This window comes from Ceratotherium simum, chromosome 11, assembly GCF_057802395.1.
Source record: "Ceratotherium simum simum isolate JZ-2026a chromosome 11, ASM5780239v1, whole genome shotgun sequence".
Lineage (NCBI taxonomy): Eukaryota > Metazoa > Chordata > Mammalia > Perissodactyla > Rhinocerotidae > Ceratotherium > Ceratotherium simum.
In genome coordinates this window covers 53,455,855-53,478,691 of record NC_141910.1, presented here as the reverse complement: position 1 = coordinate 53,478,691, position 22,837 = coordinate 53,455,855, and the positions used below count along the sequence as shown (strand labels likewise).

General features: G+C 43.3%; 1 protein-coding gene across 4 annotated transcripts; it reads right to left on the bottom strand.

Annotated features, from left to right (window-relative positions):
- Positions 1-842: 842 nt before the first annotated feature.
- GTF3C2 (general transcription factor IIIC subunit 2) lies at positions 843-21,393 on the bottom strand. 4 transcript variants are annotated; one of them, XM_087436993.1, is made up of 20 exons: positions 21,134-21,393; positions 20,767-20,951; positions 13,511-13,782; positions 13,027-13,348; positions 12,146-12,431; positions 10,236-10,330; positions 9,506-9,583; positions 9,262-9,360; positions 7,938-8,165; positions 7,652-7,763; positions 7,327-7,435; positions 6,181-6,206; positions 5,882-6,011; positions 3,858-4,002; positions 3,589-3,750; positions 3,311-3,398; positions 2,918-3,046; positions 2,458-2,610; positions 2,199-2,306; positions 843-1,894 (listed from the first exon to the last, which is right to left on the bottom strand). In XM_087436993.1, the coding sequence occupies exons 3-20, from the start codon at positions 13,755-13,757 to the stop codon at positions 1,676-1,678; spliced, it is 2,736 nt and encodes a 911-aa protein (XP_087293119.1). In that variant the 5' UTR covers positions 13,758-13,782; positions 20,767-20,951; positions 21,134-21,393; the 3' UTR covers positions 843-1,675. The 4 variants fall into 4 exon arrangements, with proteins under 4 accessions (XP_087293119.1, XP_087293121.1, XP_004418282.1 ...); XM_087436995.1 differs by having other exon boundaries at positions 20,767-20,878; XM_004418225.3 differs by lacking the exon at positions 20,767-20,951.
- Positions 21,394-22,837: the final 1,444 nt, after the last annotated feature.

Genomic DNA, 22,837 nt, shown 5'->3' with positions numbered 1-22,837 from the left:
GCATCTTCCTGATTTTCTTTTCGAGGTTGAGATGAGTGCTGAGACTCAGAAGCAGGAACAGGGCTGCCAGCACCAACCTACAGCCTCAACAGCATGGGTCCCCAGATTCCATCTTTTCTACCACTGAGAGTGGGATTTCATGATGCAGTGTCAAGGGGCTGCTAGGTAGAGTGAACAAAGCTTCTCTGTAATGGAAGGCACTTCCTTATCAGTCAGCTAAAAAAACAATACTGGCATAACATGAGCTGGATCACAATAGGATGGTCCTTTGTACTGACATGGGTTGAGGTCCCTCTGCTACTAATGGTCTGGGTTTCCTCCAGGTCTGTTTCCTCTTCTCTACAGGAAGGGAATTGAACTACTTGATTCCTTTCTTCTTAAAGATTTTCTGACATATGATAAATTCCCTACATCAAAGAGGCAGAAATCTGCTTCCAGATATTGGGCCAATCAGTCTAAAGTGCCAGAGGGTTTTGCTCCAGGTAGGCACTAAACTAATCTCCACTCCCTTCAACAGGAGCTGGCTGCATATTTTTCTCTATTTCCTGAGGTCATCTGACTACTTCCCCCTAAGACTCAGATTGTACTCATACATTCCAAGACTATGGTTTGCCTATTTCTCATTGGTGGGGTTGTCTTTGCTTAGGAGGCAGTATTGCAGTCACTACAAGTCTGCAGCAACCCACAAGAGGACTCTAACAAGATGAGATATAAAAATACATTACTGTACTTGGGTTCTAAACACCTCCTATAGAGAGAGTTGAAATAAAGTAGCTAAGCATGTTTAGTAAGTCAACAATGTGACAGTATCATGAAAGATCAAAAATCATGACGTGTAAAAGAATGGTTAAAGTAACTAAAGATATTTAATCTAGAGAAGAAAAGACTTGGGAAACACATGATAGCTATTGTTAAATACTTAAAAGGGCAAACACAGGGAAGAATGACTAGATTTCCTAACACTCATGGTAAAATTTGTAGAGGTATACTCTGACTTGATATAAAGGAAGATTTTTTAAAACATGACTGTCTAGGAGTGTTCACGTAGGGTCAGATGACCAGTGATCAGGAATACTTCATAAGCAGGAGCAACTAAGATCTGAGCTGCTGTTCTATTGGTAGGGTGTCTGTGGTGTTCCTCAGCCCAAGAAGTACTATAAGCAGCTTCAGTCCAATAAATTATCCTCACCCCCTCATGGGCCTGTGTGTTGGTTACTCTAAACAGGAAATTATTGAAGGTAGTAATATTGGATCCCGGGATATAGTGAAACAGGAGCCTTCATGCAGATACCCTTTCCAATTCTCCAAACACCCACTCACATGTGGTCTCAAAAACACCCAGAACCTTTACTTAGCTTTACCCACTTCACAATATGCTCAATATGAGCAATTTGACTCCCAAGCCTAGGTCAGGCCTGAGTGTTTCTTGTGAGCCATAGTTTTAGGCTGAGGAGGCTTGCGAGTTTGTGGAGGGACAGCCCCCCTGCCCGCAGGGGGCTGTGATGACAGGAGAAGTCTGTGGAAGGAGAGGGCTCTAAGGAATCCTGGGGAGGCAGGTCTAAAGATCCAGGCCTGGCAGCATCACTGTTCAGGAAGGCCCCAGTTCCTATGGCTCTGTGCATGGGAGCCATTTGTTCTTGGCAGACTTCATTCCAAGGTCCTGTGTGGACCATGACTAGGGACTGGGCAGAAGGCGGTGGCTGATTGGAGGGAAGCCAGGCCCTTTAGTAGGGGAGGATGGTTGGAACATAGCACTGAAGTGGGCTCGGCTTTCAAGCTGCATACGGTGGCCCAGTGGGGAGGTGAGTCCACGGACAAAATGGATCCGAACCAGCCCTGACTGCCCCCCAGATACCAGCCATCCATAGGAGTCCAGGTTTGGGCTGAAACGTACCTGTGAAGAGAACAGAAAACAAAAGAGGTGCTCAGAGTTGGTGCTTTAGGGTGAGTCCTAGCTGTAACAGCAAAAAAATGAGCCACAATCTGAAAGGATAGGACCATGATGGGGTAAGAGAGGTAGGAATGAGAAGAGATGAATGAGGCATGTCTATCATGCTCTGGAGGGTGAGGTTGCCAGAGCTGTTTTCCCTCCTTAGCTGTCTCTGTTACCTTTTCATCTCCCATTTCATTGATCACAGGCCCAGAGTTGGGAGAAAATGAGAATGAAGGGTAGAGAAGATAAGAGACAAGGTTCTTACCTTATGAATAGCCTCTAGCTGCAGCCTGTCCAGGTAGAGCTTTGAATGCCCCTCTCCCTCCTGCATGCGCAGCATTGGTTCTCTATGGAGCAGACCATGGAATGAACTCTGGGGAGGAGGTGTGTAATGGGAGAGAGAAAGTGAGCAGCTTCTTAGTCTTGCATCTTTGTGCTGGAACTCCTTAGAATCCCCTACTATACAAGGACTAAAGTTTTCTACTTTTTCTAATGCCAGACCCATTCTCCTGGCCTCAATTTACCAAATCTGTGTCTTGAAAGAGCAAGTAGTGATGGTTGACGGTTTCAGCGTAAGTTCGAGCCTTGGGAGGGTTGGGAGCCCCAGATGAAGCAGAAGACTGGTCTTGACCTTCAGGACTGTCCTGATATGGTATCAGATCTGCTTTATATATAGGCTAGAAAGAAGACCATGACATTAGGTTCTATAAAACTGAAGACAGAATAAAAGTAAAAGAGACAGAAAATTGGTTTTGGGCAGAAGACTTAAAGATGGAAGAAAATAGAATGTTTAAACATATGTTCAGATGCACTAGGGTAGGGAAGATTAGGTACAATTCTGTGCTAAGACTTCCAGGGATAATAGCAGGGCTGGGAGACCTATTACTAGTTTGTACTCTACTGCTGATCTGTAGTGCCAATTTGGGAGGTCATGTGGATTAGGACCCAATAGATGGTGCCACCATTAAATATGTATATACATACGAATCTTCGCTCTACAGGTCGCTTGACATTTATTGGGTTCAGTGCCATATCAGGCAGTATAGCTGCAATGAGCTCCCCGGATATATCTCCTGCGGCTATTGTCCCAAGCCAGTCGGATCCTGAAAGACTCTAATAGGAAGAGACAGATGTCACTCATTCATTCACTTATACTCATTCAGTTCTGGGAACACGTAACAACTGCCCAGTCTGAATGGGGAGAGACACACACACATAAACAAAAATGAGTTTATCATAACCCATGTCCCTGATGGTACAGTTACCACACACCTATCTTCTCCTTCTATCTAAAACTACCGCCTCTTCCTGACCACCACTAGGTGAGCAAAGGAATCGTTTTCCTGTGTAATGAAGATTTTGAAGAGAGGGGCTTACCCAGACAGTGCCTTTTCGAGGAGCAGTAAAGTAGGCCTTGAAACCAAGGTAACCAGCATCAATATAATGAATTCCACAAAGTCCAAAACTGTAGGAGAAAGAAAATAAAACCTTCCTTTTTCTAAGATTAGATTAATTTCCTCTCCCCAATTCCAAAATCCAAACTACCTCAGTGAAACAACTCTCAACCCTTCTCTCCCCACAACAATCTGGCACACTTTGCACCCCAACCCTTAGGGCCTGTCCCCAGAGCTCCTCTTATTTCCATCCTGCCGTACGAGGCATAGCAGTTGTCCTGAGCCACAGTGACACCATTATAGGGGAGAAGCCAGGCCAGCTCTGTACTCAAGAAGCGCTTGATAGAGTTTATTGGTTCATAAGGTCGTCGAAGGTCCCAGAATTTGATTTTCCGGTCACTCCCCGCAGAGACTAGGAAATGACTATGGAAAAATGGGAGAAGAGGGAGAAGATCAAATCTGAACAAGTCTGAAAGAGTCAGCCTGCCCCAGTCCCAACCCCCCACATCCACAACTCTCCTAATCTATACCTGTTAGCTTTGCACCATTGAAGGGTACGCACAGCCTGGTCATGGGCTAGGAAACACTGGAAGGGGTAGAGCTTCAAGGAGCCATCAGAGAGCCGTATCCGCTGCAAGGGTGAGTTAGTGGGAAGGTTCCAGAAAACCACCATGCCTGAGGTAGGGGCAGAATGCATAGGTATTAAAGGCAGGTTCTCTCTTCTTTGCTCTAATTTCTTTCTCTGGGCTCCTAGGACCTTTGTCTTCTACCGTCAGATCTGATCCCTTATGAAAGGATATAGCGATCATGATTAGCTACCTAACATTCCCTCCACGGTTTAAAGACTCAACCTGATATTTTAGCTCCAATTCTCATCAACAAAAAGTAATAGCTTAGTATGGGATCTGCAGTTGAAAGATAGGTTGAAAGCACCCAGTAGCCTCTACTCTCAACTAAATAGAAGTAAAGAGATTTTTAAAAAGCGTAAACCTTCTAGGACAATGACTGACAAACTACAGCTCATGAGCCAAATACAGCCTGTCACCTGTTTTGGTAAATAAAGTCTGATAGGAACACAGCCACACCCATTGTTTCCCTAATGTCTATGGCTGCTTTCACTTTACAATGGTAGAGTTGAGTAGTTCCAACAATGGCCAAACAACCCACAAGGCATAAAATATTCACTATCTGGACCTTTACAGAAATGTTTGCCAACTTTGCTCTAAGACAAAGAGAACAGGCAAGGAGCAAAAGCAACAAAATGTAGAGGAACAGAAAACAAATGGACAGGGCCGGCCCTGTGGCTTGGTGGTTAAGTGCGCGCGCTGCGATGCTGGTGGCCCGGGTTCGGATCCCGGGTGCGCATCGAGGCACCACTTCTCCGTTCATCCTGAGGCCGAGTCCCGCATACAGCAACTAGAAGGATGTGCAGCTACGACATACAACTATCCACTGGGGCTTTGGGGGGAAAAATAAAATAAATAAAATCTTTAAAAAAAAAAAAAAAAAAAGAAAACAAATGGACAAACTGAAACTAACTCAGCTGACCCAAAACAAGTTGACCCCTGACCAGGCTGGCAGAGGAGGAGGTAATCAAAAGTATAACTTTGGGGGGCCGGCCCAGTGGCATAGTGGTTAAGTTTGCGTGCTCTGCTTTGGCACCCCGGGGTTCGCAGGTTCGGATCCTGGGCGCGGACCTGCACATCACTCATCAAGCCATGCTGTGGTGGCATCCCACGTACAAAATAGAGGCAGACTGGCATAGATGTTAGCTCAGGGCCAATCTTCCTCAGCAAAAAGAAGAGGATTGGCAACAGACGTTAGCTCAGGGCCAATCTTCCTCCACAACAACAAAGAAGTATAACTTTTCTAAAAATAAAACACAAATTAAAGAACAATAAGAATTTAATAAATAATATTTGGGGAAAATATTTGTAGCTAAACCCTCTTTTATATATAAACTCAGGAAAATGCAGCACCTATGAACCTGTCTTGAAAAAATTTATTGACAACGAATTACAGCTAAGGAATATAAATAATTCAGCAATGGAGGAGGAGACTGAGATGAAAGGACTGGTGGAGACACAATCATTTCAATACAGAATTAAGATTAAATAACTCTGGGAATTAAGATAACAAAACAGCATCAAGTATCATATACTTTGACAATGTAAGAATATCACCACTGGTAGCTTAGTTAATCTTTCAGTTTCACTTGTCGTCTTCTATAAAATTAAAGTATAATTAAATACCTTTTAATTTAAAATAACTCATAGAGTATAATCTCATTTTTATAAAATTCTCTCTCCATCTAATTTTTTTATCTTTACATATGCATACAGAACTCCATGAAATGATGTTCATCTACTCTTAATTATTTTTTCTGAGTAGAAAAATTCTAGTGACTTTTTTTCTTTTGTATTTTTTTATATTGCTTGAATATTTGTAACTATATAATGCCCAAAAGTGAACCAAAAGGAAACAACAACCAAAAAACAAGCATATATAAAAGTTTAAAGAGCAATAACTCCTCATATTTTGTTTTATTTTTTACCATTATAGTATCCAGCAGCCAGGTGGTGGTGGGGCCGGGTGGGCATCCAGGCCAGGCTAAGGCACTGACCACACTCGGAGGGGTCTGAAGCTTGCATAGACCCCACCTGAAGGGTTGCCACACATTGTACCTGCAAGAACAGAAAAGATGGGACTAGGGTTAGGGATACCCACTGTTTGGAATGAAGGCTCAAATCAGTGTTTAATCCAGAGGCTGAGGAGATTTTTCAGAGGCAGGAGACTCACTGCGGAGGCTCTAGAAGACGGAGCCTCAGCTCAGGTAGCAGGTTCCTCACTCACCTTATAGATGGCGGGCTTCATTGCATCTGTGAGGGAAGAAGAGCAGTAACTGATGCTTTGGATCCAGAGAACTGAGGTCCTAATAAGGCCTTGCTCTTAGATCAGCACCCCTCCCTTTCAATAACGACCTTCCCTTACACTCTTATTTTTCCACCATCAAAGTACAAACCTACCTCTATCTGCCCCCATCTTCTTCTTTTCTCCTGTTACACCTGATAGTATTCTTCCTCCTATCAGAATGACTCATCCCTCCACTCTGCTCTCTTCTTGTCCTCTCTCACCTCTTCCAGAACTTTCCTCATTCGATTATCCTTCCTTTCTCCTGCATTATCCATTTTCTCTCTCCCTACTGGGTCATGCTCATATTCACACAAAAACATGAACTATTGTCTCCTATCTAAATCCAACAAACCAACAAAACCCTTCCTTTACCCCTTATTCACCTCCAGCTACCACCCTCATTTGTTTCCCTTCACAGTCAAACTACTTGAAAGAATTTATACATTCTGTCTTCACTTCCTCACCTCCCGTTCCCTCCTCAACTCACTCCTCCACCAGACCACCAAATATGGGATTTTTCAGAGTTCCAACCTGGGTGCCCTTTTCTTTACTCAGTACTGTTGAAAAACAAACTCACCAAATAGGAGCCACCTTTCCCTGACCCTTTCCTCTTCTTGCTCATCTTCAGCTCTATATTCTCTCCCTCTCTTCACAACAAAGAGTGTGTTCAGTGTACGTGTGGTGGTGAGGGCAGGAAAGGATACGAGGCAACAAGAAGAGTATGACAGGGGAGACGAGCCCCATCCGTCAGCCTCAGCCTTTAGCAGCTTTTTACATAGCCAATTAACTGTGGTAGCAGGAGGGGGAAGGCCTGAGAGCACAGAAGGAGAACAGGGAAGAGGGGGAGATGAAAGGTAATGTGCTGAAAGAGTGCAGTTATAAGACTGCCAAAGAGAGTAGCAATTGCAGGCTACTAAAGAGAGAGAGGTCAAGAACAAAATGTGTAAAGTCAGAATGGGAGATATGATTGAATAAGGTTTTGTGCTAGAGAGAGTAGGCCCGGATGGGCTTCACGGGACAGGTACAGGCCCTGCTAAGCTCTGGCCACTGCTATAGCAGCCCCATTCCCCTTGCTGTGCTACTCACCTGGCGGCTGCTGAGCCAGCAGGGCCTCAGGATGGGGCAGACTGAACAGCAGCACCTTCCCATCTGAGCAGGCAAGAGCCAAGAGACCCAACCGAGGCAGGAGAGGAGCCTAGAGGGTGAGATCAGATCTGTGCTGAGGCTTGCTGCCTTCAGGCACCTCTCAGAAAACTTTTGAGGTTCTGGTCCCAGAAAATATGATATAGAGTTGCTGGAAAAACTCCATCCACCACTCTCCAACCTCCCTTCCTCCAACTCTGGGAACACCCAGGGCTTCTTTGTCCTGGCTCTGAGTTCTAGGGCCATCCCACAATCAACTGGGAGGTACCTTCCGAGGGGTGCCTGGAAGTTCCCATGCTCCACTGGGGCAGAACTTGAGGTCCCAGATGCAGCCATGGTCACAAGCAATCCCATAGACAAAGTGGGCCCTGTTGCCAGGACTGAGGAGAGAAAGCATGTGGGGAGAATGGGTAGGAAGGAGGGGCCAAGGGATGCCAGAGCCTGTGCTCTCCTCATCTCAACCCAATCCAAGTTCTCCCCACCTCCTCTGCCCAGCTCCATTCTTCTCTCCCCCTCAACCACCCTCCCACGGCAGTGTCCCAGCCCCACCTCACCAGCTTTCTTGCTGCAAGGTCCCAAGGCCCCAGAGCTGGAGCAGCCCAGGACCCGAATGAAGCTGGCTCAGTGAGTGTGTCTCGTTCATGTCAGGGCTGGAGAAGAGGGCCACATACTGAGAGGCTGCCGCCCCCTCTGGCACTGGGCACCAGTCCAGAGCCCAGAGTGGTCCCCCCGTGAAGAAGGACACATCCAAGCGTTCTGGGTGTGCTGTGATGGAGCTGAATCTGGAAAAAAGTCAAAGACAGGATGAAGAAGAGTTAATATAAGGTAGTAAGGACCTCAGTAGGTGATAAATAAACTGTGATACATCCAGTCAATGGAATATTATTTGGCACTAAAAAGAAATGAGCTATCAAGCCATGAAAAGGCATGGAGGAACCTTAAGTGCATATTACTAAGTGAAAGAAGCCCACCTGAAAAGGCCACATACTGTATGATTCCACCTATACGACATTCTGGAAAAGGCAAAACTTCGGAGCTAGTAAAAACATCAGTGATAGCCAGGGGTTGGGGTGGGGGAGAGGGATGAATAGGCAGATTTTTAGGGCAGTGAAAATACTCTGTATGATACCATAATGATGGATACATGTCATTACACATTTGTCCAAACACACAGAATGTACAACACAAAGAGTAAACCCTAAGATAAGCTATGGACTTTGAGTGACGATGATGTGTCATTTTAGGCTCATCAACTCTAACAAATGTACCACTCTTGTGGGAGATGTTGATAATGGGAGAGACTGCGCATGTGTGCGGAGGGGGGTATATGGGAAATCTCTGTATCTTCCTCTCAATTTTGCTGTGAACTTAAAATTGCTCTAAAAAAAATCAAGTCTTAAAAAAAAAAAAAAAAGTAATGAGGACAGAATGGGAGCTCCACCTGGAGCCAGGATGAACTGGCTTAAGCAAGGGCCAGAATATCAAGAAGAGTCTAAAGGTGAGAACAGTCCTAGCCACCACTTGTATCTTCCTCCTTTCCTTCCCCAAGTCTGTCCAACTCTAGCTCACCTTCAAAGATGATAGGCTGTGCATTCTAGTTTACCACAGTGTTCTCTCTAGGACCAGCCGGTCCAGGTCTATCTGAGTAGATGTGACCTTGTAATCTGGTTTGACCCTCAATCTCCCTAGCTTCCCTCAGTCAGTGACAAGCACTGCAAATTAGACGAGGTTGACCAGATCTAGCCAGGACTCCTACCCTTGGGACCAACTGGACCAGCATCAGGGGAAGAACAGGGCCAACAGGGTCTGTCATCCTTTTCAACATTCATTTTTCCTATTTCTGTCTCCTAGAATCAGAAAAAGAGATTCAATCTTCACCTGTTTATTCGGTAGAGTGTGCCATCTTCAGGAAGTCCTTCACGTTGTACAGAAAACAGTGGAGATTTCTCCTCCTGGGGCAGGTAGGGAGCTGCCTCACTAGGGGAAGACAAAGGGAACAGCCTGAATTTGGAAGAGTTTTACCCATCCCAGAATTCCCATTATAAATCTAGAGTCCTCTGTCACCCTTCTGTCTCTAACGGTATCACCCCTCCTAGGCTCGAGAGATGTCTCTTCAACTTACAGTTCGGATAACAAGTGCCACTTCCAGGCTAAAGGAATCCATTCCGCAAACTCCCAGTATGAATGCTTCTGTTCTCGGCTGGAGGAACAGAGGAAGCAATAATGAAGGAGGAGAGAAATTCTAGAGCAGTACTGCCCAACAAAATTTTCTGTGATGATGGAAGTGATCTATTATCTGTGTTATCCAATACACTACCCGCTAGCTGCAAGTAGCTATTGGGTAATTGAAATGCGGCTAGTGCAACTGAAAAACTGGGCTTCTAATTTTATTTAGTTAGTTAGTTAGTTAGTTATTAAAGGACTTTTATTTATTTATTTTTTCCCCCCAAGCCCCAGTGGATAGTTGTATGTCACAGCGGCACATCCTTCTAGTTGCTGTATGTGGGACGCGGCCTCAGCATGGCCGGAGAAGCAGTGCGTCGGTGCGCGCCCGGGATCCGAACCCGGGCCGCCAGCAGCGGAGCGCGCGCACCTAACTGCTAAGCCATGGGGCCAGCCCTCTAATTTTATTTATTTTTAATTAATTTAAAAGGCCACATGCAGCTAGTGGCTACCATATTGGACAGCACAGCTCTAGAGCTCTTGCCTTTGGAGCAGTGCCTTTTGGTTATGAACGTCTTCAGTGTTCTGCCCTGTGAAAGCCTTCCCTCTTTCCCACAGCCCCACTTCTAGATCATCCTTTGCACTCCACCACACCCTTTCATCCCCAGCCCCCATTCCCCGAATCTCACAGGTCCTTGGTAAGATGGAGGCACTTCCAAACAGGAGCCATGATGTGATTTGGTAAACCATTGGGAGCCACTCCCCGGCAGTGTGGCTTCTGCTTCTGAGGATCAAATTGAAGAAAGTGTAAGGGACAGAGTTTTATAGGCTGGAAAAAGTCCCCAGGAGACAGCTTTCCCAGCTTTTACTTTTCTTGGCACTACTTCCCCTCCAACCTCTGCCCTATCACCATCTTAAGATTTATGTTTCAACCACTACAATGACTTCTCCACCTTCTGCTTCTACTCCTCCAACAAAACTACAAAACCTGTTATCCATTTTCTGTTCATCTTCCTCAGTGTCTCCATGGCATTGATTCAGAGGATTCCCATTTGCTTCTTGAAACTCCTGCCCTATGGGTAGTCTCTCCTCATTCCTCCTACCTCTCTAATATTCCTTGGCAGGCTCTCCCTCCTCTGATAGGTTTGGTCAATGATAGTATTTCCCAGAGTCCTGTCTTGTTCTCAACCTCTATACATGTACTCCTGGTAACCTCATCCCATATCCCATGGCTTTGACTACCATTTTTATGCCTGATTATCAAGTTTACATCTTAGTAAATGTAAACTTTACCCAGATTCAACTTTTCTACAAATTCTAGATCCCTACAGTGTAGTGCTGAGCCATATTAGATCGTGAGGCAAAAGGAAAATTCAGTAATACAGTTCCTATCTTTATTTAAAATTTTGATATTTTATTCATCATAGATTTGTTGCATTACTTTTGATTTTTAAAATGTTGCATCAAAATATTTACCTTGATTACTGAGGGTTGTGGTGTTCCCTTAAATGTGCACTTCAGACAAATAAGGCACCGATCTCACATACGTACATGACTAGCAACCAGATGTCTCCAGAAAGATGGCCCATGGCCCACCAGCACTCAACATATCAGAAAGTGAGCTCATCACCTCCCCTGCTGACCTTCACCCCTCCAGCGTCCCCCATTCTTCCTGTGTTCCTGAGTTCAGTGCATGAGAGCACCATCTAAGCTGGAAACTCCCACTTCTTCCTTTCCTTCAACTCCCAACTGCTGTTAATTCCCTTATATATCTCTTGAATCTCCCCACTACCTTCTCTTCCTTCACTGCTTGATTCAGGCCCTCACTATCTCTCACCTGCATAATTGAAGCTGTCTTCTAACTAACAACTGCAAATTGACCTATTTTCCTAACTCATCATGTTATTTTTCTACTTAAAAACCTTTATTGTATAGAGTTTCTGTTTGGGATGATGAAAAAGCTTTGGAAATGGATAGTGGTGATGGTCGCACAACATTGTGAATGCACTGTATGCCAACAAGTTGTACATTTTAAAATGGTAAATTTTATGTAAATGTCTATTTTACCACAAACAAACAAACACACACAACCTTTGTTGGCTCCTACCAATCTTAGTCATTTCATCCTCTCTAATTTAATCTCCCCCATCACTTTACTCCAGGCCCTATGCTGCAGCCATAATCAATTTCTGGGAAAACCATCCTCTCTGGCAAACTTCTATTCCTTTTAAGACCTAGCTCAATTATCATTTCTCTGTGAAGCCTAAGCAGTTAATCACCCTTCCTATACATCCCTAAAGCCTTTTGCTCACTGCTGGTATAGCACCTATCACACTCTGAATCTTGTGAGGCAGGACTCTGCCTTATTCACATTTGTGTTTCTTAGCAGAGTAGATGCTCAATATAGGAATGAATAATCTTATTTACTTACACCCTCAGCCCCCACAATCTCAACTGTTTTTGAGGTTGTCCCTTTCTTCTTTTACCTACTTTGGCTATCACAGTTACTAGGCCAAAGTTTTCCTTCTGGACACCCCAGTGATCCCCTAATAATCCTATCAACTATTTCCCCATTCACTTTCTTGTCCATTCAGGTTACCCCTGAAGTAGATCCTCGTGGGATGCTTCGAGGCACTGCAGGCTCGGGGTCAGACGAGCTCTCACTTGGGGCCTCACTTTCTTCTCCATCTTCAGCCTCAACCTGGAGAACAAAGTCTTCATCCCGTGCAATATCATCCTCTCCTTCTCCACCTTGACAGGCTGCCTGCTGCCGGCTTTTCTTCGGTTTGGTGGGGCTGCTCACCTTGGGGCTCTCAGGACAGGACACTGGAGCAGGCAGGGCTGTTGAGAGCTCCTCAGCCAGTTCCTGGAGATATAGAAGTGCCCTGTGGGATAGGGCAGAGTCAGAGCCATAATCACAAACACTTAAGCGAGAGCTCACTTTTCCAGACACTTGGCTGATTCTTATCTCACTGGATCCTCCCAGTGATCCTGTAAAGCAGCTATTAATTACCCTTTTCCCTTTGACAGATGAAGAAACAGAAATCCAGGAAAGTTAATGACTTGGCCAAGATGTTTCAGATCACATATGTGGAATCTGAACCCAGGTCTTCTGACTCCAAGTCCAAAGCACTTTTCACTCTACCACAGTCAAAGATCATTGAGGAGGGCAAAGGAAAAGAATGGAAGGGCACATATATACCGATATATACTGGGGGGTAAAATTGTAATGAAGATCTGGAGCAAACTATGAAAAATGTGAAGGATACAAGATACGGAAAGAAGCCTCCTAGATAGACAAATTTAGCAACAGATAAAAGTTGCTGTGGTAAGAGCTAGATTGCTCAAGTTCCCAGAACCCAGACACCACCCCTGCTTACCTGACACCTCATCATAGTCTTCTCATCTCTCCAACATCTGCCCCACCCTGATCCCTTCACCCCAACCTCCCTCCACCAAGCTGTGCCCCACAATCCTTACACTTGGGCAGCCCTTCGGCGGGGTCGTTCCCCAGGAGGGGTCTCAAAGTCCTCAGGGGGCCTCTTTGGAGGTGGAGATTCTGGCTGATCTAGGCCTTTTGACAGCTTCAGCAGTAGCAGCTCTGCCTTGGACTTTCGACCTCGTTTCTTAGGCATGGGGGTGGATAGAGGGTTGGATTGATCTAAGAGACCAGGAACCAGAGGGGCTGATGGAGGATTAGGTTGTTGGGGCCTTTTTGGGCCTTTCCGTGTCCTACCACCTCTCTTCCGGCCAGGCTTTGAGGCCCTAGGCTTTGAGACCTTTGACATCTCTGAAGGAAGATCTGTAGAGAAGAATATGGGTCTGTGAGAGGGGACCAGAGCTCAAACCTCTTTGGAATAGATTACACCATACCCAGGTTTGTAAGATCCTGTGAGCTCACCTGCTCTCTTTCATCTTAAGGTAAGCATGGGGAGATAAAAAAATGAAAGGTAAAGGTACACACCTTGCTGTTCCAGTCTGGAGAGGCTTTCCTGTTCTGGAAGGAGACTCCTCTCATTAAGAGAATCCTCAAATCCAGGCAAAGGGGGAGGTAACGACATCTCTATGGAAGCCTCCACACTGGTTGTTTCTGAAGAAGCCTTTTCGTCAACCTGGTTTAGCACCTCTTGTCCAGGAGAGTCTACCACAGTCATATTCCCCACGGGGCCGGCCTCCCCAAGGGCAACATAGCCGACCCCGCAGGTATCCATCAGCACCCCCCTAAAATGGCTGCCCCTGCATAATGAGACATAAAATGAGTAGAAGGCAAAAGCTATTTGCAAGGGCTCAGATCTTTCTACTTTCTTGTATTTTCTCCCCTCACACCTCCACCCCAACAAGAAACCCAAGCTCCCTGATCATTCATTCATTGAACAATAATTATTAAGTATCTTCTATAAGTCAGACACTATTCTAGGAACTGGTAATATGACAATAAGCAAGACACACAAGGTCCCTGCCCTCATGGAACTTACATGCTACTGGAACTGACAATAAACAAACAAATAATAATAAAGCTATCATTTATTAAATGCTTACTATATGCCAAGCACTGTACTAAGTGCTTTATTCACAGTATTTAATTTAAAGCTCATAAGACTTCTTGTAAGGATATTGCAGTGAATGAACAATTATTTAACTCCTCTCCCTGAAACCCAAGGAAATGAATCACTCCCCCACCCCCCTCGAATAAAAAGAGAGAGAAAGAGAAATCACCTGTTATGAATCTAGAGAAGGGCCACAACTTCCTAAAGTAGACTATAAGGAATAGCTGTTAGATACTATAAAATTTAGATCAAATTGAAGGAGAATGCCTAGAGCTAACTTCCGTCTTTGTGAATATTAGTCAAACAACAGATTTATTTCAGAATAAGTAAAAGAGTTCTCTAGTGCTCTACCATCAATGTCTTACCTGGATGTGAGAGATGATAGGCTCTGAGACAATTAAGGAACATCCTACTACATTAAGAGACCTTTTCCACAGTGAAGAATGGACTAAAAAATGTAATGAATCTTCATTTTCTTCAAACCCAGGAAATCAGCTATGCAACCATGGACCAAGGTAAACTGACAGAGATAAAGAAAACATTGACTACCAAACAAAAAACCTGAGCAACACAGAACTCTGCAAGGGCCCAGTTTTGGGCCAGAATAAGTTGCTTGTCTGTGACAAAGTGGAGAAATAGCTCAAATCCCAGGAGGGAACCCTCCATAGGTCTGTATATGTCTTAAGGATAAAGAATTCATCAGTCTCAGTGGAAAAGTGTGCTAATACAAATATCATAAGAAATATCAGACAAATTAAAGTTCCCAACTGTCTCTCTTGAAGAAGCTACAGTCTAAGTAGATTATAAACTATAACAGTAGCCAACCCTCTAACTCAGGAGCTAAGGATACAATATAACATCATGTGCTAAAGATGCAGTGTAACAATACCAAGGTAAATAAAGTCAATGAGAATCTACCTACATAGTTCTTTGGTAAATGGCAAGCTCTGACAGAACCACTCCATTCAAAATTAGTAATAAGCAAAAAGGATCCAAATGGGACCTATGCATAGATACAACAGAAAGAATAACAAGGACACAAACAAATGAAAAAAGATGAAAAGAACCCTTTCAAAGAAAGTCTCCAGAAAACAGAAGAAAATTTCCAAAAAGAGCTGTATACTTTCAAAAAACCAAAGAGACTGTGGAATCCAAGAAACAAGAGATCAAAGAAGAGGTAAAACAATGGCATGGTATAAAGTGAGCTGGCAGTCATAAAGAAAGAAACTGAGTAAAAGAATAAAATCATAGAAATGAAAACCAGAGGAGAAGCAGAATGTTGAAACTAGACTGCTGAAAAGAGAATCAGTGATAGGAAGGATAGGTTTGAGAAAAACCACACAGATTGCAAAGAGATAAAGGTCACTGGTGAGAAGATGATATGGATGAAAAGAGAATGTCGGGAGCCAACATATGAATAACTGATGTTCCTACAGAAGAGAGAATAAATACGGGAATAGAAAAAAAAATGTTCAAAAATAGAAGAAAATTTCCTGAAATAAAAAATAGAGTACTTTCCTGAAATAAAAGAAGACCTCAGTCTATAGATCAAAAGCACTTATGGTATAAAAGGGAAACAAAAATCAATAAAGAATCACGAAGACCAAGAAATCTCAGTGAAGATACTAAATTTCTCCTACAAAGGGGGAAGAAAAATCAGGCCCGCCTCAGAAAGATTTGATGCCAGAAGATAAAGAAACGCTAAGAGAATCAAGAGAATTCTTTACTTAACTAGGATGTCATTCATGTAAAGGCAATAGGATGACATTCTCAATATGCAAATTTCTAAGAATTATAAATCTTATGCATTTATAATTATTCATACTTAAAAATAATCCACTTGAAGCCCTAATTTTGCCAATGAAAGATAAATCAATATAAAGAACTTGCAAACAGAGAAGTTGTGGTATGAAAAGATTGGCAGTAAGCATTTAACCCAGTGACACATCAATTCAGTTTAAATAACCATGGTAAATACAGCTATAAAATAGACTCTAACTTAAAATTTTTAAAGGCTGCACAATGTAAAAATACCAATATTCTGATTGTAGTAGACTAAGACAAAAGAAGTATCCTAATTTTGCTTCTAAGGTTGATAAATTAAAAAATATAGGTTTATTAATACCATTTAGATGTTTAGTAGACCTAAAAATAGTATACTATATTGCTTCCAAAATACACAGTAGGCCGTAGAACCAGAAGGAATTTTTTAAAAGAACACACAACAAAAGATTGAAAATAAAGGAAACACACACACACACACACACAAAGAAAAAAACACCCACAAAGATGACAGAAGCAAGATAAAACATATGTATTATAACAATAAACATGTATCAGATAAATTCAACCATTAAAAGAAAGAATAAGATTTGGGTTGACTTAAAAAGCCAAACAACTATATGCTTTTTAAGAGATGTCTAAAACAAAAGAACTCAAAAAGGTGAAAGTAAAAAGATGAATTGAAATATACAAGGCAAATGTAAGCAAAAAGAAAAGAATATTTTTATTTATTTATTTTTTTTGGTGAGGAGGATCAGCCCTGAGCTAACATCCATGCCAATCCTCCTCTTTTTGCTGAGGAAGCCCAGCTCTGAGCTAACATCTATTGCCAATCCTCTTCCTTTTTTTCCCCAAAGCCCCAGTAGATAGTTGTGTGTCATAGCTGCACATCCTTCTAGTTGTGTATGTGGGACCCCACCTCAGCATGGCCAGAGAAGCAGTGCGTCCGTGCGCGCCCGGGATCCGAACCCAGGCTGCCAGTAGCGGAGCACGTGCACTTAACCACTAAGCCACAGGGCCGGCCCCCAAAAGATTTTTGATGGTAACAGCAAAGTTGAATTCAGGGAAAAAATATTAAATGAGACAAAAAGGGAGCCCTTTATAATGAATAAAACTTCAAATCATATAAAAGATAGAAATGTCATGGACATTTAGACATCAAATAACATAGCATCAAAATACATAAAGCAAAATCTTCAGGAAATATAAGAACTACTACTTTTAATCATTGACAGATCAAGTAGGTAAGGACAGAGAAGATGTGAATAAAACGATATTTGTCAACATTCAGTTACATAGAACAGAATCCTCTCTAGCCAGTTCAAGCTAAAAGGGATTTATTAAGGGTATTAAATGGTTCATATCAGTGGTTCTCAAAGTGTGATCCTAGATCCATTTGTTAAAATGCAAATTTCCAGTCCTACTCCAGACCTCCTGAATCAGAAACTCTGGGACGGGGCCAGCACTTTGTGTTACAACAATTCCTTTAGGTGATTCTGATGCACACTCAAGTTGGAGAACCAGCTGCACAGAGGATCATTGGGTGGGTTGGGGAAAAAAACAGTTAAGGAACAAGTGCTTGTCAAATCGGGAAGTTGTTTTACAGCTGCTCGTTCAAGAACCACATGGCTTCTCCTATGCCATGATGGGGAGCCACCTGCCACAGCTGATGGCTCCATAAACAAGCTGCCTCTGCAATAATCAGACAGTGACCTGACTAAACAGGGAAGACACTGCTCTGGCTCCCAGATCCAGAACCATGCCACTGCCACAACCTGCATCAGCAAAATGCATTGCCTCCTGGCCTGCCTCTCTTCTCCCTACACTCAGGTCCAAATTTGAGTTCTTCAAGAACACATTTGATTGGCAACACCTAAACCATACTCAGAATCTTGGATGAAAAAAAAAATCCAGGAAATGAAATTTATAGCTTTCCAGGCTCTCAAGTGGAGGGTTGCTCATTCCCTCACATGCCATTTACCCCAGGGTAGAACGTGGGATCGGTGTCTTCTCAATTCCTCTCCAATGCCACTTCTAGACCAACAGTCCTCCCCATCTTGTAAAAGCCTTGTTCCTTGGGAAGCTCCTAACACTCAGCTAAACCACTGCTACTCACTGACTGTCAGATCCTGGACCTTGTCATCACACAAAACCTTTTAACCTCCAAAATCACTAAGACATCCCACTATCTCATCACAACCTCCCATCATTATAGCTAGATTGATCAACACATCACTGTATCTATTCTTCAACCACATCAAGCCACTATCCATTGATTTCTCCAATTTCTCCCTATGTAGGCCACATCCTATCTAGCTCAGATTCCTTTCTTTTAACCAAACTCTTGTTGATATTATGAACTTCCTTTCTTTTTGTCCCACAGGCCTGGCAAAATTTAAGCCCTTGATGAACCAACCATCCATCTTCTGCATGTATGCATCTAAGCTGCCAAGCACTAGCAATCACACTTTCTCTCCAGTCAGCTCCCACACCCTCTCTCCTCCAATATCTGATCCCCTGGTTCTCAGCAGATGATTTTGCCTCAGATTTCCAAAACAAAAACCAAAGCCATTAGATGGGAAATACTTCAATTTCTTGTCAAGTAGCCTAATACTCCCTGCATCTGAACCCCTCATCCACTTGCTAAGGCCAAACCTTCCACTTCTGTTCTAGCCCCATTCTCCTACGTCCTAAGGAAACTGGAGTTGTTTATCCTTTTCCTTTCTATTAGCTCCTTCCAAACTGCATTTAAATATGTCTGTAATTCTCATCTTAACACACATACAACTACACTTCAACCCATATTCCCCCTTCCTCTCACTGTCAAACTTTTAAAAAGTGTCTGCACTTGATGTCAATTAATTACCCTTCTTCATCCTAACTAGGATATTGCCCCCAAACCATCACTGAAACGAAAGTGATCAATAATTACTGTGTCAACTAATCCAATGGATACTTCTCAGTCTCATTTAACTTGACCTCTCAGCAGCACTGATGCTACTTACCACTCCTTTCTTGAAACATTCTCTTTTCTTGAGAAGCAATTCAAGAGCAGTAACCTTCCAGAGTTTTATAAATTTTCCTCAATCTTTTACAGTTGTCTCACTCACACCTATTTGGCAGCTGGTTTGCAAAGTCACTTATTTTGTGTTTCCAAAGCATTTAACTTAGTTTGCTTTCTTTTCTTTTTTAGAATTGTTTTTAATAAAACTTTTAGTTGATAAAAAATACTTGTAAATATGTGTAAAATATAAAGAATAACTATAAAACACCTGTGTATCTGCCACATTTCAACTTAGTTTTCATAGACACAATAACTCATACTCAAATTTCTCTAAAATTTAAATATATATCACAATTATATAAATATAACAACAAATCAACTGACATAAAAAATGTTGGGAACCAACACAAATGACTCTTGGCAAGCATTCAACTCAACCGGTGGGAGGAGAGTAACCAGGCCTATAGGAGAAAAGCCTACAGGCTTGGAGCATTCAGTGCCATGGGCATCAGTCTGTATGTTTACAGAGGAAACGGGGAATGTCAGTTAACATAGGGAGCTAGTTAAATAGAGATCAGTTAAAAGAACTTATATATCTTAAAGATTTTCCATACCAGCACACATACATATATCTCCTTCTTAGTTACTATATGGTGTTCCATAGAATTATAGTTTATTTGGATATTCCTCATTTAATGGACAATTGGATTACAATACTATTACAAACAACACTGCAATGAATATTTTAATACAGATCTCTTCATTAATGAGAAATTATTTTTCTAGAATAATCATCTGAAGTGGAATTACTGTATTGGGTTAAAGGGTACACACATTTCAAAACTTAATAGATACTGCAAACAGCTCACCAAAAAGAAAATCAATCTATACTCCCACTAACTGTATATCAGTATGCATTACCACACCTTCACTAATCTTTAATTTTTGCCAATCTGATGAGTGAAAGAATTCTTTCCTATTGTATTTATTTGCATTGTCCTGCAAACTGAGGTTAGCAACTTCTTTTTATATGTTGCACATCTATATGTCGTTTATGAATTGCCTGTATACATAATTTGCCCATATTTCTATAAGACAAATCAATCTTCTCCTTATTGATCTGTGGAGTTTGTTATTTATGTTGCAAATATTTGCTCTCTGTATCTACCTTTTTTAAAAGTTTTATTTATAATGTTTCTTGCTAAACTGCCAGCCTGACCTCCCCAGCCAAGGAAAATAATTAGACAACACTGTTCCTCAAGTATCGAATTACTTTAAACACGGTTTAGTCTAATACATTGTTTCCCAAAGTGTTCCTACGGTACAACTGGTGGTATGCAAGATGATTTTAGTGGTACAAAAACGAACAATTTTATCTAATTGTGTTTTTATTTCAACTGTATAAAAAACTATAACTGGCCCACGAAACTCACGGTTTTATCTACGTTGCTTAGATCGAGACTAAAGCACTTAAACTCTAAAAATAAATCAATTTAAAGAAAACTATTAAGGAAATAATAGTACAGTTGATAAGGGATGGCAAAAAGCGACAGGAAGGACAAGTCTGTGTAAGAATCTGCCGCTAAGGTGAAGAGGCTTGGCCATCCCCTGCACCGCTCTAACAAAGTGAGTTACCACGGCTGGGGTTGCAGTCGACACCTCTGCCTTCCACAGCAGACCGCCGCGGGATAAAAGAACTAGACAGGGAAACATAACTGGCCCTTGGCTGCGCCAATGGGATTGCAGCGCGCGGGGCACAACCCCCGAGGTTAGAAGAGCCTTATCGAAGAAGAGGCTGGGACACAGCAGAATGAGGAGATTGACCCGCTACTATTCTAGGGGTGACCGCCTGCCCTTCCTCAGTCCTGGCGTGGGGGCAGCTTTTACCACTAGCTTGTGCCGGAGGCGAGCCCCGAGTTTTCCAAGGCTGAAGACTACTGTAGGTTCGCAGAGTCGGAGGGACGCAATGTAAGCAGCGCCGAGGCCAGGATACAGGATGCTGTGTTATGGACACCGCGTGGGGGAAGAAGGCAAGACCCGTGGTTAGCAGAGATGGGGATGCACGGTTGCCACTGTGGGGAAGGAAGTGGGGAGCATGATAGTTTATGTAGGACCGCAGGGGCTGGAAGTCGCGATGCTGTGCGGAAAGGGAATAGTGGAGCTGGGAGTTGGTTCCCAATATCACAGCGCCACCGAAAAAGAAGGGGGAGGAGTAATCGTCGGGCCCCCACAAACCCCGCTGCGGTACACTCACCCTCACCAAAGTCCTTCCGGAAGTCCAAGTTCGAAGATGGCGCCGCCTGTCTGGTCGCGGTTTTATGACGAAATCTGGTAACTACTTTTCATTGACGCACCTCCCACCCCCCGCTTAGTACACAAGGTAAACACGTGAGCTTGGGCTGGAGTTTGTGCCCAAAGATATTTTCTATTAGACTATGTATTCCATAATGCAGCGCGGCGAGAGTCCCCGAGCCCTTTCAAAGCCGGCGAAGCTCCCGGGCTTCAGCGGCGCAAAGAACGCTGCATGGCCTTATGGGAATTGCAGTGTCAAGAAGGGAAGATTGACGCCTGCGCGGTGACGGTCGTCGCGCCCCCGCGGGTTCCCACGCGGCCTCTACGCGAGCCTCGAGTGTGCGGGCGCCCAGGCCTGGCTGTCGCTCCCGAGCGGAGAATCCTTGCTTTCCTTCGAGACTACCGGGTCTGTGGCGGGCAGGGCCGGGCTGGATGTGAGAGTCTACCTGCAACCCCGGCGCGGTTCGAGCCGAAGACAGAGAATGGGAGACAAAGGAGTCCTTGCCGCGGGCCGCCAGAAAATGACTCCGGCCTCCGCTGTGGGGCAGCCCCCGCAGATCCGGCCACTTGTGCTGTCAAGGATGGACCGGAGACAGAAACACAATGAAAGGGGACTTGAAAAACGGACAGGAAAGGAAAGCAGTAGTAGAAAAATCTGGCGTGGGGCACTGCACTCGAGTGAGCCTTGGGCTTGGACCCCGGCCTTGGTCATAGGCCTTGCCCTACTCCCTCCCTGGGAGGTGGCATGCGGGTGATGAAAGAATGTAACAAATTTTTGTCCTTTCTTGTATAAATTTCACAGGTCTCCACATACCGAGTAGGAGCGTCCAGGATGTATAAATACGGAAAGGAAGGGGTGGGGTAAACCAATCTTTCTCTTCCCAATGTCACCTATTAAGTTCTCTTGGCTACACAAAACATTTAAGAAAACCTTGGAGGAGCTAGCTAAGACTTAAACGTGGGAGTATAGGGACTCCCATTCCACCCCCCTTAGTCGCCTAAGGACAAACTAAGGCTGCACTGTGGCTTAGGACCAACTCCTTTGTGAGCACAAAATTGGGTGCAGCTGAGGCTGCAGTTCCCCTAATACAACATGTCTTAAATGCTTGTCTGACGGCCAGCTCTCAGCTGCAAACATTTACTTCTGTAATGAATCAATCTGTCTCCATTCCTGTTACCTCAGATTAGGCTATCTTTTACTTGAACTACTGCAAAATCTCCTTTTTATATTAATAAATGTATTTAATTTTTGAATAAGACATTCACATAGGTCAAAATGCAAGATACAAAGGGTATAAAGTGAAGACTCCCTTCCACCTCTGTCACTAGCCTCCCAGACCACATCCACACAGGCAATTATGTAATCAGTTTCTTGTCACAGGTCCAAGATATTTTATGTATTCATACACACATGGAATACATATATCTCTCTCTTTTAATTCAAATAGCAGCTACATACACTGTCCTACACCTTGCTTCTTTTAACTGAGTGTACCTTGGAGACTGTTCCATTTCTGTACATAAAAACCTTCCTCATTCTTTGACTGCTTAGTACTTAATTAAATGAATGTGGTATAATTTAATTAGTCTCTTATTACTATTAATGGATACTTAAGTGGTTTCCAGTCTTTTGGCAATTATTAAGAAATGCTGCTATAAATAACTT

Excerpts from the sequence above, each read along its gene's own strand:
- GTF3C2 (XM_087436993.1), bottom strand. The coding sequence starts at position 13,757 with ATGGATACCTGCGGGGTCGGCTATGTTGCCCTTGGGGAGGCCGGCCCC. Across the intron at positions 10,331-12,145 it reads CACGAGGATCTACTTCAGGG|AAGCAGAAGCCACACTGCCG; the intron begins GTAACCTGAATG and ends TTTGATCCTCAG. Across the intron at positions 3,399-3,588 it reads CAGGACAACTGCTATGCCTC|TTTTGGACTTTGTGGAATTC; the intron begins GTACGGCAGGAT and ends TTTCTCCTACAG.